The sequence below is a fragment of the Ornithorhynchus anatinus genome, chromosome 16, assembly GCF_004115215.2.
Source record: "Ornithorhynchus anatinus isolate Pmale09 chromosome 16, mOrnAna1.pri.v4, whole genome shotgun sequence".
Classification (NCBI taxonomy): domain Eukaryota; kingdom Metazoa; phylum Chordata; class Mammalia; order Monotremata; family Ornithorhynchidae; genus Ornithorhynchus; species Ornithorhynchus anatinus.
This window is the reverse complement of record NC_041743.1, coordinates 11,900,952-11,915,184: the sequence shown is the minus strand read 5'-3', so window position 1 is coordinate 11,915,184 and position 14,233 is coordinate 11,900,952. Positions and strand designations below refer to the sequence as shown.

The 14,233-nt window shown below is 42.4% G+C and overlaps 1 protein-coding gene across 1 annotated transcript in view; it reads right to left on the bottom strand.

Annotated features, from left to right (window-relative positions):
* Nucleotides 1–14,233, bottom strand: part of SWT1 (SWT1 RNA endoribonuclease homolog) — a 50,669-nt gene that overhangs the window by 8,556 nt on the left and 27,880 nt on the right. Inside the window, exons 15-18 of the mRNA XM_029080789.2 lie at nucleotides 11,937–12,145; nucleotides 10,983–11,114; nucleotides 6,550–6,616; nucleotides 2,223–2,287 (exon numbers count right to left, since the gene is read on the bottom strand). Of these exons, the coding sequence (XP_028936622.1) occupies nucleotides 2,223–2,287; nucleotides 6,550–6,616; nucleotides 10,983–11,114; nucleotides 11,937–12,145 (473 nt within the window). The remainder of the gene's footprint in view (nucleotides 1–2,222; nucleotides 2,288–6,549; nucleotides 6,617–10,982; nucleotides 11,115–11,936; nucleotides 12,146–14,233) is intronic.

Below are 14,233 nucleotides of genomic sequence, written 5' to 3'. Positions count from 1 at the left end.
CAAAAACACAGTTGGCACATGTCAAGTAGGAGCAGAAATGTTAGCAATGGTATTTACTGGGCAACCACTTGGTCACCCAAGCACTTGGCTGTGTACTTCTTTATGCTTTAGAGAAGCAGCGTGGCTCAGTGGAAAGAGCACGGGCTTTGGAGTCAGGGCTCATGAGTTCGAATCCCAGTTCTGCCACTTGTCGGCTGTGTGACTGTGGGCAAGTCACTTAACTTCTCTGTGCCTCAGTTCCCTCATCTGTAAAATGGGGATTAAGACTGTGAGCCCAACGTGGGACAACCTGATTCCCCTATGCCTACCCCAGCGCTTAGAACAGTGCTCGGCACATAGTAAGCGCTTAACAAATATCACTTTGATTCTCAGCCCAGCCCCACAGCACTTACGTACACAACCTTGTACTCTACATTTTCCCCTATCTCTAATTAATTTTAATGTCTGCCTCCCCTGTATGTAGACTGCAAACTCCTTGTGAATAGGGATCCTGTCTACCCTCTCTATTGTATTGTGCTTTCCCAAGTACCGAACGCAGTGCTCTGCACACAGGAAGTGCTCAATACCACTGATTGGGGCAGTGTGCTGTTCCAGCCACTTGGTGACTACAGAAGAAATGACACAATCCCTGTCCACAAGATGCTTACTCTCTAATAAAGACACACATAAAAATGAATATCTGAGTACATAAATGGGCCAGAGGTGAAATTCCCAATGACAGACACTGTAGCTTCAAAGAGCAAAACTGACCGGCGTAGAGGCGAGTTGGCCACTCGTTTCAATTAAGAGGCATCAGGGCCTCTTCATTTCATTCCTTGGGGGCTCTAGGTAAAAATATAAAGCCACGTCGAGATTGTCTAGGTGTGGGAGTGGGAACGGGCTGCTAAAACACAAGCCCAGTTTATATCGATAGTGTCAAAACAATTTTAAAAGCGAGTTGAAACGCCCACAGTTTCAATCCCTTTGTTTCAAACACGCCTGCCTATGTCCCCCACACTATCTTCAAGCAGCATTCAAAATGTTTCAATTCAATCAGGCAGTTTACTACCCTCCCCAAGCAAACACTGTAATCCGATTGTCAGATCATTGGCAAATAAGAGAGAATCCCATCACTGTTACGGTTCCCCATTAAGTGAAGAGAGAACAGAAAGAGAACAACTGGCAGTTCGGAAGGACAATAGCCAGAAAGACCATGCGCTGCCAAAGCTCTGGCACATTTCATAGGAGGCATCCTTACAGATTCTCTGATCTGTGAACTGGGAGTAGAAATCCAGCAGGATTTAAACTGGATTTTTACCGCTTTAGAAACCTGACTCCAACGAGACGATACTTTAGGTGTTTGCACTCGGATGCTATGCTCCGTAAGACCCCAAATGCTCAAATGCCTGAGCACAACGGTAAAGCTGATATAGTAATGCCCTGAGACTCTTACTGATGCCTTTTCTCTCAGCTAGAACAGTAGGAAATTAATTTGCCCACTGCCTGAGTCCGAACGCTCTCAGGCGTCGCTTCTCCCCCAGACACATATTTCTTCCTAATGAGTTTGCACTCATCTTCCACACTATGTAATAATTCTACACTTCATCATCCCAGGTGGCTGATGGCAAACCTAAGTGCATAAACAAATATGATAAGCTTTAAAGGCTACTTCTAGTTAGGTTTCCTTTTAGTACCTGTTCACTCACACGTTAGTCACACGGGAAAGGTACAGGTAGTGAAACTGATATTAGAATAAGAGGTAGAGATCCATACGGCCACTACAAGGCTACTGTTATTACTGTGGTTCTTTTGCTATTTCAGACTGGAGACATCATCAAAATGCTGGGAACCATAATGTACATGTAATGTATACTGAAAAATGCTGCTCCTCAAATTTTTTTTCCTTCTTTCCTTTACCCTCACATAGAGGGAAATATATATATATACACTCACACACACAATGAAATCCCCACACAGTTAAATGTTTTAAATTCTCATGATTGGATCCTAAAAGTACCTAACAACTGCTCTTTGCTTTAGACTGGGGCTATGCTCAAAGTATCTGCAAATGGTTCCAGCTTTAGAGAATAAAAAGAAATCAAATTTAAGAGGGAACAGTTCACGGGCATAGAGGAAGAGTGCCTGAAAAAGCAAACTAAGCTCAAAGGCGAGAATTGTTGGAAAGCAAACTGGAATGTGCTCGAGGAGGCCCCCATAACTGTTTAAACCAGAGGATGACTTACCGATAATTGGCCTGGGAAACACATTCATAAAGATCCTGGGTAGTAAATGTGATGCCTTTATTTATCTAAGAAAAAGAACAAAGGTGTGGTTACGAAGAATGACTCTTGATATTTCATTTCGCTCTAGACTGTAAGCTCGTTGTGGCAGGGAGCACATCTACGAATTCTGTTTTATTGTACTCTCCCAAATGCTTAGTTCAGAGCTCTGCATACAGTAAGCAAACAATAAATACGATTGATTGCGCATAAGTAGTTGTGACCCCTGAGTTGAGATGCCGGACGAGTAGAATCTTGAATGTCTAAATAGTGGCTGGAAATCAATCAATCAATCAATGGTACTTGTCAAGCGGTATCTGTGTGCAGGTCACTGTACTAAGCAGTTGTAAGAGTACGACAGAGTGGTAGACATTTCCTTGCCCACAAGGACCTTATTGTCTAGAGGGAGAGACAGTCAATAATATAAATAAATTATGGGTATGTACATAACTGTTGTGGGGATGAAGGTGGGGAGAATTAAACAAAATGTTCAGGATCTGCATCGCCAATGGTACACTGTAAATAATAAATCAATGAGCATTAGATGTTCACAGCTAAAGACCTACTGATTGTTTGACCCACTGAAGAGTTCTCTTTCTTAAAAGATGAAAAATGAACAACGAATGGGTTGTCCATTTCGGCACTATTTTTTACTTTACCCATTGTTTAATAATGCCAGTCTCTTACTGTACATATCTGTCCTCCAGAAAAGTCTACTGTAAAGGAAAATAGTTCTATTCGCGAATGGATTACGGAAAGCTCTACAAGTTATATCTGCATACACCAGATTCAGCCAGCACTGCACTTCACTTACTGTTCTCCCTCCTCAAGCCAATATCCAGCGCCCTGAACATGTACTCGAATGGAACATTATCCCTCTTCCTTTAGTAAGTGTCTAATATTGTGTCTAAGTCTCTTACTGAAAGCCTAAATGGTTTTTTTCATGGTCAAATTATTTCAACTGCTTTGAAAAACAAGATGAATAGTGCCATAAGAAAGACTGGGTTTTTCCTTTTTTTTTTAATTCTAAAAAATGAAAAGACTTTGGCTGTTGCCACCCTGCTACATTTCAGGAAAATAGGGGGCTTTCGACACAGGCATGGAGGATTAGTTCTAACACCATCACATTCTCTGGGGGATCTACCACATCTATGAACAGAGCATTACAATATCTGAAGCTTTAGCAAGGAACATACTTGAGTTTACCAGTCTAAAAAGCCAGATATAATGTACTGTCAAATCAATATCCTTCTTTCCAAATGAAACGTTATTACTTTTTCTCTTTCTGAGTGGGTTGCTTAGCCCTGAACTGAAAGTCACTTGAAGAGACATGTTTTTCCTTTTCATCCCATTTAAAGAAAGGAAGGCACCAAGTACTCGAGTACATTATTTAACAGTCAATCAGTGGTATTTGCCAAAGACGTACTGTGTGCACAGCGCTGTTCTCAGAGCCTGGGAGAGTTCAATAAAATAGATAGAACAGGGTCCTTGCCCCTGTTTCACCCTCCAACCCGCTCCACGGCAGACCTGCTCTATCACCTCAAGAACGTTAGGCTGACATTACCCCGGCCAAAACCCATTGGTCTCAAATCCTTCCGGTGACTTTCCTCTGCCCCAGACTCCACCGGTCGAGCTACTGACGCTTCCGGGGCCGCTTCCAAATACCAGTAAATCCAAGAGGCAGCCAAATTCAGGGTCGCAGATGCAACCGCGATGCAGAAGCCAGACCGAAGGATAAAAGGCATAAGCTACTCTAGGACTCTGACTGGCTGCTGCGAGGCGCTTTATGACAGTTATCGCAAATGTCAGCCAGCGAACTAAATTTAAACCCGACATGAGCCAAGTATATATAAAAGGTCTCCTTGAGCTTTGAGTGGGCTAACGTACTTAGTAATCTAAAGTGATACATTCATGCAGAATAATATTTTCAGAAAATCACATCCGAAATTTCACCAGTCTTTCCGTCTAAGTTGACAGAGGAAGAGATCAGGTTCCAACAGATCAGGAAAGATGTCAGGATGGCCACGAAAATCAGTCGGAAAAACATTAAATGCAAACACAGAAATGCACTGTGTGATATCAAGTGCCTGGTGTGGTGTCTGATTCATTAGTCTAGACTCTAAACTCATTATGGGCAGGGACTGTGTCTACCAACTCTGTTGTGGTGGACTCTCCCAAGCGCCTAATACAGTGCTCTGCACCCAATAAGCACTCTGGTACCATTGATGATGATATTGATGACGATGATGATGACAGTTGTGACTTCTATGTTAACCCCTGTAAATGCCATTCACTTGGTCTTCTATTGCATGAACTGGTTTAAAGGTAGAAATGGAGATGTTTTGATCATGTGAAACATCACTTGTAGACCAAAATGCAGAACTGTAATTAATATACATGAATGGCTATAAAATGTATTGGATATACATAATAATAATGATGGCATTTGTTAAGCACTGCTCTAAGTGCTGGGATACATACAAGGTTATCAGGTTGTCCCAGGTGGGGCTCACAGTTTTAATCCCCATTTTACAGATGAGGTAACTGAAGCACAGAGTCCCAAAGCTGCACAGTTGGCAAACCAGGATTAGAACCCATGACCCTGACTCCCAAGCATCTGCTCTTTCCACTAAGCTACGCTGCTTCTCTACATGAACACATGTACTATGAATACCAAAATTAGAAATTTGCTACTAGGATTGGTCTGTACTGAGTTATTGGTCTATGCCAACCTACTCACTGTACTCTCATCTATGTTGCTGCCAACCTCTCCCCACGTCCTGCCTCTTCACATCTGACAATTACTCTCCCCACCTTCAAAGCCTTAATGAAGGCACAACTCCTTCAAGAAGTCTTCCCCCTAAGCCTTTAATTCCTCTTTTCCCACTCCCTTCTGCATTGCCGATTTGCTCCATTTATTCAGCCCTCTCTCAGTTCCACAGCCCTTACGTACATATCCCTAATTTATTTATTTATATTAACGACTCTCTCCCCCTCTAGACTGTGAGCTTGTTGTGGGCAAATAGTGTGCCTACCAATTCTGTTATTTGGAGGTTGCCGTGAAAGAGTTGATCCCGTGGACAGGATCAACTACGTGAGGAGGGATAAGGCCCAGATCCACAGGTTTCTGGGAACAGGTAGTGTCAAATGTGAGCAAGACAGCTGTGGTGATTCTCTTGTTTTCACAAGGCACATGATTGGGACCTTTTGCAATACCAAGAACACTCAGTTCTGCCAAGTGTGTGTTTTCCCTTCGTGTTTGGTTAGAACAGTGCTAAAGGAGTGGAGGTCTGTTAGCGTGAGTCCGTTTGGAAAAAGCGTACTGCAGTGCTGGAAGAAATGACTCCGTGCATGCACAGGCCACTGGAATTGGAGAGAGCTACAGTGTAAGTACACGAGATGCGGAGCTTAAAGAAGCTACGTAAAAAGGGATTCAGATTTTTGAAGGAAAAGGGAAGTTCAAGATAATTCTTAAACTTGCCCTATATTATTTAGTGATAGATTTATTGAATGCCCCCATTGGGCAGAGCATGGCAGTGGGTGCTCGGGAGATACCAATAAAAATGAGAAGACACTATCCCTGCCCTTGAGGAACTTACAGCTTATCTCCAGAGAACTTGGAAAGACGTTTCCAAGATTTTTCTTTTCTCACTTGTTGGAAGTGATTTAAAAAAGACAAAACAAAAAAACACATGTTGGGCAAGGAAATGAAGTGACAGGAAGCAGATTAATTTAAGAAATGTCTCTTCTCAACAACGGGGGGGAGTAAGAATATGTGATGTACAATCTACCTGAAGCAAAACCAATATAAATTAAGCTGTGCTCCACTGCATTTTAGAAGCTGTCATTTATCTCCAACTCGCTATTACATTGTGTTCTCCGAGCAGTCATATTTTGAGTGCCTACTGTGTGCAATACCCGGTGCTCAGTCCTTGGGAGAGTTTGCTAATTAGTAGACACTGTCCCTGTCCCTGAGCAGGTTACATTCTAGAAGAGGCAATAGATACTAAAATAACTTAGAAGAAGAAATGGAAAAATGGGCTACTGTAATAGTTAGGGCTTAAGTAATAGTGTGTACAATACACGTATGTTTGGTGTTGGGGGTGGTTGTGAGTTCACAATTTCCAGGAAGCGACAGAATCTTGAAAGAGAAGAAATTAATCTGATAAGGCCTCTAGGAGAAGATGTGATTGCGGAGAGGCGGGGTGGGTTCTTCAAGATGGGCAGATTTACGGTCTGTTGGGTTTGAGGCAGGATGGGCACAAACAACTTTGAATAAAATTTCCCATACCTCACTACTGATTAAGAAGTTATAGAGGGTCTCCACATCTTGACAACTGCTGTTCGGGGCCAAAATCCTGGAAGAGAATTGAGATAGGCTGGAATTATGGACATATCTCCTGTTAAGAAGCAAGAAACTTCTGCGTATATAGTATAATTGGCTCTTTAGGAAAAAGAAACTGATTTTTCTCGATCTCATCAATTAAAGACAAAAAAATGGGCTATTTAAATTTTAGCACAGTTCTTTAAAATGTTTTTTCTTATTTCAAATTCAGCCACATCTTACACCACTAGCAGTTCCCCTAATAAAACCAAAGTAACTGTGAGCATCAAGAAGCAGGGCTTTCTAGAGGATAGAACCCAGGCTGGGAGTCAGAAGGACCCGAGTTATAATCCTGGCTCTGCCGCCTGTCTACCATGTGACCGTGAGCAAGTCTGTGTCTCAGAAACTTCACCTGTAAAATGGTGGTTAAGACTATAAGTCCTTGTGGGACATAGACTGTCCAAACTAATTTAGCTGGTATCTACCCCAGCACTTATTACAGTGTTTGGGACACAGTAAGTGCTTAACAAATATCATTAAAAAAAGCATCTAAAAGATTTTTGTTTTAAATATAAAATTTATGTAGCAGGTTTGACTTTCAATGTTAAACACCTCGCCATTTAAATGACCCTGTAAAATCTGAAGTGCTTAAGGGTTTGCCTCATCCATATAGATGAAAACCCACAAGTAGAATGTCAGAAATATTAAGACAACCCAATAGTGTATGACTATGTGGCTGAATTTACCTCATTTCCAATGCGAGTTTCACAGCTGAGTAATTTTTCAAATTGATAAATAAAACCAGAGTGGAGAGGATAGCTACACCTTCTTGTATCCAGTTTCAATCTTTTTTTTCCTGACTCCCCAAAGGTTGTTCAACCTTTCCTCGGTAGTGGAAAGTTCATAAGAAGCTATTCAAGAACTTTCAAATCCTTGTTTTCTATATCCACCAGGGGCTTGGCTGGACTTTGACCACTTAGCACTCTGTCCTCAAGTGGCCGAGGAAGATGCTGGGGGTGGGGCGTGGTGGCCGAGGACAGAACCAGAAAGATTTTTAGCTAAACTCTTTGAACCTTGCAACTCAATGTCTGAACTGGAAGTAAACATAAAGGTCAAACAGACTCGGGAAAAGCTGCCAGTTCAAAACAGAAGAAGCAAAACACGACAAAGGGCAGGAATTGAGGAGTAAATCAAACCAATCTTATCCTTATCCAACACAACAAAGCAATCTAAGATCCCAGCATATCACTGGGCACGATGCTTAGAATCAAATCGTTGCTGAGAAAATTGACAGGCGAAGTGAAAAATCAAGACTGAAAAGAAATCAGGCTTAAGAGCATCAAAATTGTCTTCTAGTTATACAGAGTCCAAACTAAACAAATCAGATCTATTATAAAAACAATGATAAAATAAAGTGCTCTATCCAAACCTACTTTCAACAGAGACTGGATGCTTGATAATACAACTATCAACACAAAAACCAAACATGGATCTTTGCACGCTTGAATTTACAGAAACCAAGGAGAAAGAGCAAAGATACACCAGTATCTTTCCAACACAGCCAGCTATAGTATCAAATAAAAATGTACACAAAAATGAAGTAACCATTCCTTTAACTGCTGGAGAATTCATTCATTCAATCATATTTATCGAGGGCTTACTTTGTGCAGAGCACTGTACTAAGCATTTGGAATTTACAATTTGATGAGAAACACCTTTATCAGCTGAGAGAAATCAACAGCCATTTATTCTATTTTTTGTTTTGTTTTCCTGGTATTCATTAACTGCTTACTAAGTGCGAAGCACTGTACTAAGTAAGCACTGGGGTAGATACGAGCTGAGTTTGGTCACAGTCCCTGCCCCACAGGTGCTCACAGTCTCAATCCTTATTGTACAGATGAGATAACTGGGACAGAGAGAAGTGACTTGCCCAAGGTCACAAAGCAGACAAGAGGTGGAGCCTGGATTAGAAACCAGGATCTCTGATCTCCAGGCCTCCAACCCATCAACCCACTCTCTCTTCCAGAACACTCCAGCACCTCATTAATCTCAACAAGGTCGCAAAACACCGCAAGTGCTCCATCAATACCACTGATCATTTGATTAACTGATTTGTGCTTGGATTTGTGCTCCTTTGCATTCTTCTAACAGGTGTTTGGGAATTTGCTCGAAGGCAATAATAGAATAGTAAATTATGTGGAACGATTTAAGGCCAGTTTCTGGAAAGCCTAGCTCCTTCTGGGAGCGTGGGAGTGGTCAACAAAAATATTTGGAACAGTCTTGCCATGTGGTTGCAAAATGAGGGATATAGGGCACGTTTATAAACTAAATGGAAGAACCTGCCATTTGTTATGAGGACCATCATAACAAGTGATGGTTGGTTGTCTTTTAAAAGTAGGTTGTCAATATTCTTCCAGTCAAATGAAGCTGTTACTGACCTAGAAACAAAAGTTCTCTAAGTATTGTACTTTCCCAAGGGCTTAGTACACTGCTCTGTACACAGCACCCAACAATTACCATGGATATGCCATGTTATCTGTCGACAGCGGAGCTTACAATCTAGAGTATAAAATTCCATTTCAAACTACCTTATGAGACCTTCGCCTAGTCACTTAAGATAAGTAGTTCAGTTTCTTAAGTAAAATGAGGAGAATCTGCGCCTATCTTCCTGCTTCCCAGGGATGTTTAAGAAAGTATTGTTTTAAATAATTAAGTGAAAGTGATCATCTATGCAACCTAAGGGGTATAAAAGCATTAGTCCTTTTTAATTCTCTTCACTGTGCTCTAAAAGCACACATGCTTCAGAAATTTTGGATATACTCATCTTTGGATGAGAAGAGAGAAGAGAGCTGACGTGAATTGCCCAAGGCCAGGTAAGCAGCTGGAGACAGGACAAAAATCTCCAGAAATTCTTGACTCTCGATGTTCAAACCACGACGTTCAGGCACGATTCACTACATTAAATTCAATCAATCGATCACCGTACTTATTGAGTGCTTACTGTGTGCAGAGCACTGTACTAAGCGCTTGGGAGAGTACAATCTAAGAATATAACAGAGTTGGTAGACATGTTCCCTGCTCACAGTGAGCTAAATTCAATTCAGAGTAGTCATTTCTGATCACTTCCATATCAAATTAATATTTTTCTGCTAAACACAGGCTTTATTCTCCACTTTACGGTAAACTGTGCAATTGAATTCCAACTGCTCAAGATAGGATTAATACCACAACAACTCCTTATTCCTTATTTCAGGGAAACAACTAAGAAGAAAGCTCTTGTCCCAGTCGAAAACTAAACTGCCCTCAAAACCAAGAGATGACTGTCAAAAAAGTTAACAGGGAGATTTCAATAGGCTCGAATAAAAACAAAAGGGTACGGGAGCCGAATAAAAATTCTACATCGGATTTTAAACTCAAATATAACTGTTCCTATTCAAAAAATTAACCACAAAAATCATTAATGCGCTTTATGACGAAGACTCAGATGTGAGGCCCAGGCCGGGCTGCGGCAGCGGAACTGGAGTGGAATACAAACTCTTTGGAGCTAACATCCCTCTAGTGGGATTTTTCGGGAATGACTTTTCTAGGAAGCCTTAGCAGCCTGGTAGACAAGAGCCGTAATTTACTCTCCTCCTCTTCAAAGCCTTATTGAAGGCCCATCTCCTCCAACAGGCCTTCCCAGACTAAGCCCCACTTTTCCTCATCCCCCACTGCCTTCTGCATCACCCTGCTTGCTCCCTTTGCTCTTCCCCCTCCCAGCCCCACGGCACTTATATACATAGCCGTAATTTTATTACTGATGTCTGTCTCTCCTCCTCTAGACTGTATGCTCGTTGTGGGCAGTGAATGTGACTGTTTATTGTTGTAGTGTACTCTTCCAAGTGCTCAGTACAGTGCTCTGCACACAGTAAGGGCTCAATAAATATGACTGAATGAAAGTTAGGTCTGTGGTTCTGAGGTCCTAGTTCAGCATCCACTCAGAAGGAAATGTACCATCTAGTGGAAAAACCAGTGGCAGTTCATTTCTTTTCAAGTCCTGCACTTCCTCAGTGAGAATTTGGGGCAAGTTACCTGGAAGCAAGGTCAAAAACTCAGACATTCAAAACCCAAATCCGGGTCTGCCCTAAATTACTTACATGGCCAGTGAGCTTCAGCCAGTCAGGAGACCAGAGAGCACCACCGTCTAATTCTCACTGGCCTTTCTTGCAGTGCTTCCATTTTAATTTCATTTAAATTTTAAAAGTTCCCACAAGGCTTCTGCTTAAGAGCATTCCTGCCTCTATTATTTAACTACCGTTAACACATGAACAACACCAAAACCTCCTTCTACTGGGCACAAATTACCAACTCACTAGCGGGATCACCACAGGCCGTCGAAAAGCATATAATTGCCGGCTTACCTCTGAATTCCAGTAAGAACATTGTTCATAGCTGCTATCAATTTCTGAAGACACACATAGGCCTCTTCAAATGACGTTATCATTGGTGTGGTCTGGGCCGTGTTACTGTCCAATATCTGAAAAACATTAGCGCTAGAAAGGAAGGACAAGATAAAAAAAAAATGATATGAGATGGAAATTCCATTTTACTAGCTGAAACATTCATCACTCACTTGGCTACTTCCAGGATTACTAGTAATTGAAGTGTATGTAGGAAGTAGCACGGGTGCTGGGGGAGGAGAAAAAAGAGAACTGCTGAGCTTCCACACTATCCTCCTCCCTCCTCAGTCCAGCCAGAAGGGAAATGCTTGCAGGGGATGAAGGGGAAGCTGAGGAAGAGTTCTTGCTACCCAGGATCCCATTCCCTTGAAGTACAGGTACCTTCAGTCTAGAGGACACTCACAGAAATTTGAAGGGGAGAGAGTGTGAAATATGTTAGCACGTTTCGGGCAGAAACGAGAATCAAAAAATAATGAGATAAATTCATATATCAATCACAGTGGGTGATTAGAGGGAAATGGTAGGAAGGCTGGAAGGTTCTTCCAAACCATAAGAATGAAGATCAAGGCAATTAACTATCATTCTCTCTCCAAACATCCTTTGGTGCAATGCTTAGGACAGTGCTCTGCACACAGTAAGTGCCCAATAAATACAATCGATCGACTGACATTGGAAGATAGGACACTGGGTTAGCTGGACCAGTGCGGCAGACTGAATATGGATCTTCTGATGTTCTAGTTTGAGATACTATCCATAATCCATGCAAATTAGCATGAATCCTCAAACCTGGAGAACTAACAAAAATCAGGCTGCAGGCCAGTGAGACATTTACTTCAAATACAGTTGACGGAATGCCAAACAGTGAATATAATCTGTAACTTTAGAGCTGAAAAATGGTTTTGAGGAGGTTAGTACCTGTTCTCGTATATTATGCTCCAAACACTCTCTAGAATGGACCAGATTTCTTGATGCCTGCTATGCTGGGGAAGCTGAGAGAATACCAGTGACTTGTCCTCTTGGTTGCTGGGCTGGGGCAAAGATGTTCCTTCTTGTTTGTTACATGCTGCATTTTCCGATAAAGCTCCGGGTTCTTCTGAAGAGTTTGGCTTAAGTTCATATTTAATCTAATGAACAAGAGTTGTGAAAGATGCAGCTCATTTGGACACTAGCAAGAAGGCAAGTTTGAAAGCCAACTGTCTGGGCTACCAATTCCCCAGTCTGCTGGGAATTGCTGACCATTCTAGTCTTATCAGGTTCAGCGCCTTCTCAGGAGATCACCAAAGCTAGAGAGCAGATTGTTTCTCTTTTAGATCTTTCTGCCTGCTCGCAAAGATTGATGACCTATTTCTGGGGGGTTCAAACTTCTCAGCTTGGGGGTTATGCAATACCCAGAGGGAAAGGCCAAAGATATCTCTCTCTCACCAAGGGGAGGGAGAGAAAGTGGAGAAGAGTCCCTCCCAGCTACTCTTCCCTCCAGCTGACTCTCTTACCTTTAGGAAGTTTCCACAAGAGGAAGAGGAGAGGAGAGAAAAGGACATATGGGAAGCGGGGTGGCCTAGTGGAAAGAGCACGGGCCTGGAAGTCAAAAGACCTGGGTTCTAATCCCAGCTCTGCTGACCTTGGGTAAGTCACTTAATTTCTCTCTGTCTCAGTTCCCCATCCATAAAGTGGGGATTAAATACCTGTGATTAGACTGTGAGCTCCACATGGGGCAGTGGCCATATTTGACTTATCTTGTACAGTGTTTGGCACAGAGTAAGCACTTAAAGATCCCTGTTATTATTACAGGCGTTCCTGCTGAATCCCCCTGAGTTCCCCATCTCTCTCCAAAGCCAAATTTGGGGAAGAAAAGTTAGACAAACTCATTTCCAGAAATTCAAACTCAATCCATCACCCTATCAAAAAATTAGACTTGGGCCTTAAAGTTTCCTTGGGACTTATTTTTGTTTATTTAACAGACTCGCTATAAAAACTGCCAACATAACCCTGCTGATGCCCAGTACCTGTCTTAGCAAAACCCTTCCCTCCTCCCCTAGCTAAATGAGACCTCAAGACAACTGTGACGCTGACTCCTCGTTATTGTCTGAGATTGGGGTGGGGTGACATGGAGAGTGGGGTGAAGCAGAAGTGGGAGTGGAGAGAGGTCAAACTGGAGAAATATGCCCAACTGAGCCCTCATTTCCCCTACTCACTCGCCCTTCATGTCACCTATGTACTTGGATCTGTACCGCTTATGCACTTGATATTCACCCCAACCCCCAGCCCTCCAGCACTTGTGTACATATCCTTCCACTTCCCCTATCTGTAATTTCCTTTAACGTCTGAATCCTATCTGAATCCCCCCTCTAGACTGTAAGCTCCCGGTGGGAAGGGATTGTGTACCAACTCTATATCTCCTAAAGCACTTAGTTCAGACAGAGGTCTGCCCACAGGAAGCATTCAATAAATAGAGAAGCAGCATGGCCTAGTGGATAGAGTGCGGACTTGGATGTCAGAAAGACCTGGGTTCTAATGCTGGCTCTGCTACTTGTCTGCTGTGTGTGACCTTGGGCAAGTCACAACTTCTCTGTGCCCCAGTTACCTCATCTGTAAAATAAGGATTAAGACTGTGAGCCTCAGGTGGGACAGGGGCTGTGTCCAACCTGATTTTTAGCTTGTATATACCCCAGCGCTTAGTACAGTGCCTGGCAAAAGTAAGCACTTTACACAAAAAAGAAAAATTCCACTGATTGCTATGTTCCATGGAACCTGAAGGGGCCTGTGATGTGATGCTACTTTCCTCCTTCCCTATTCCCCCAACAAGAGGAAGGATTAAAAAAAAAAAAATGGTGGTGACCATCTCGGTCACTTTCCCCACTGCCAGGCTCAGTGGTCACAGAGTAAACAGACTTCCGAGTCCACGCAAATGGAGGTGGAGACTAAGATCTCCGACATCCCATAGCTGCAATAAAAACAGGTATCACTACATACATTGGGCATGAGTACCTCTGAGCCATGAACCCAAGCTGTGATACTGAGATAAACGCACTAAAGATTGCCACTGGTTATACATGGTACGTTATACATTAAGCTAAAAATGAGCACTGTCCAAGCAGGCTGCTAGAGATAGGCAGGAGTCATTAGGATGCTTGTCAGTGCAGTATGTAATTGGCATCGCCAAGTGTGGGTTATAAATAATTCAGTTATATTTACTGAATAAATATTCAGTATTT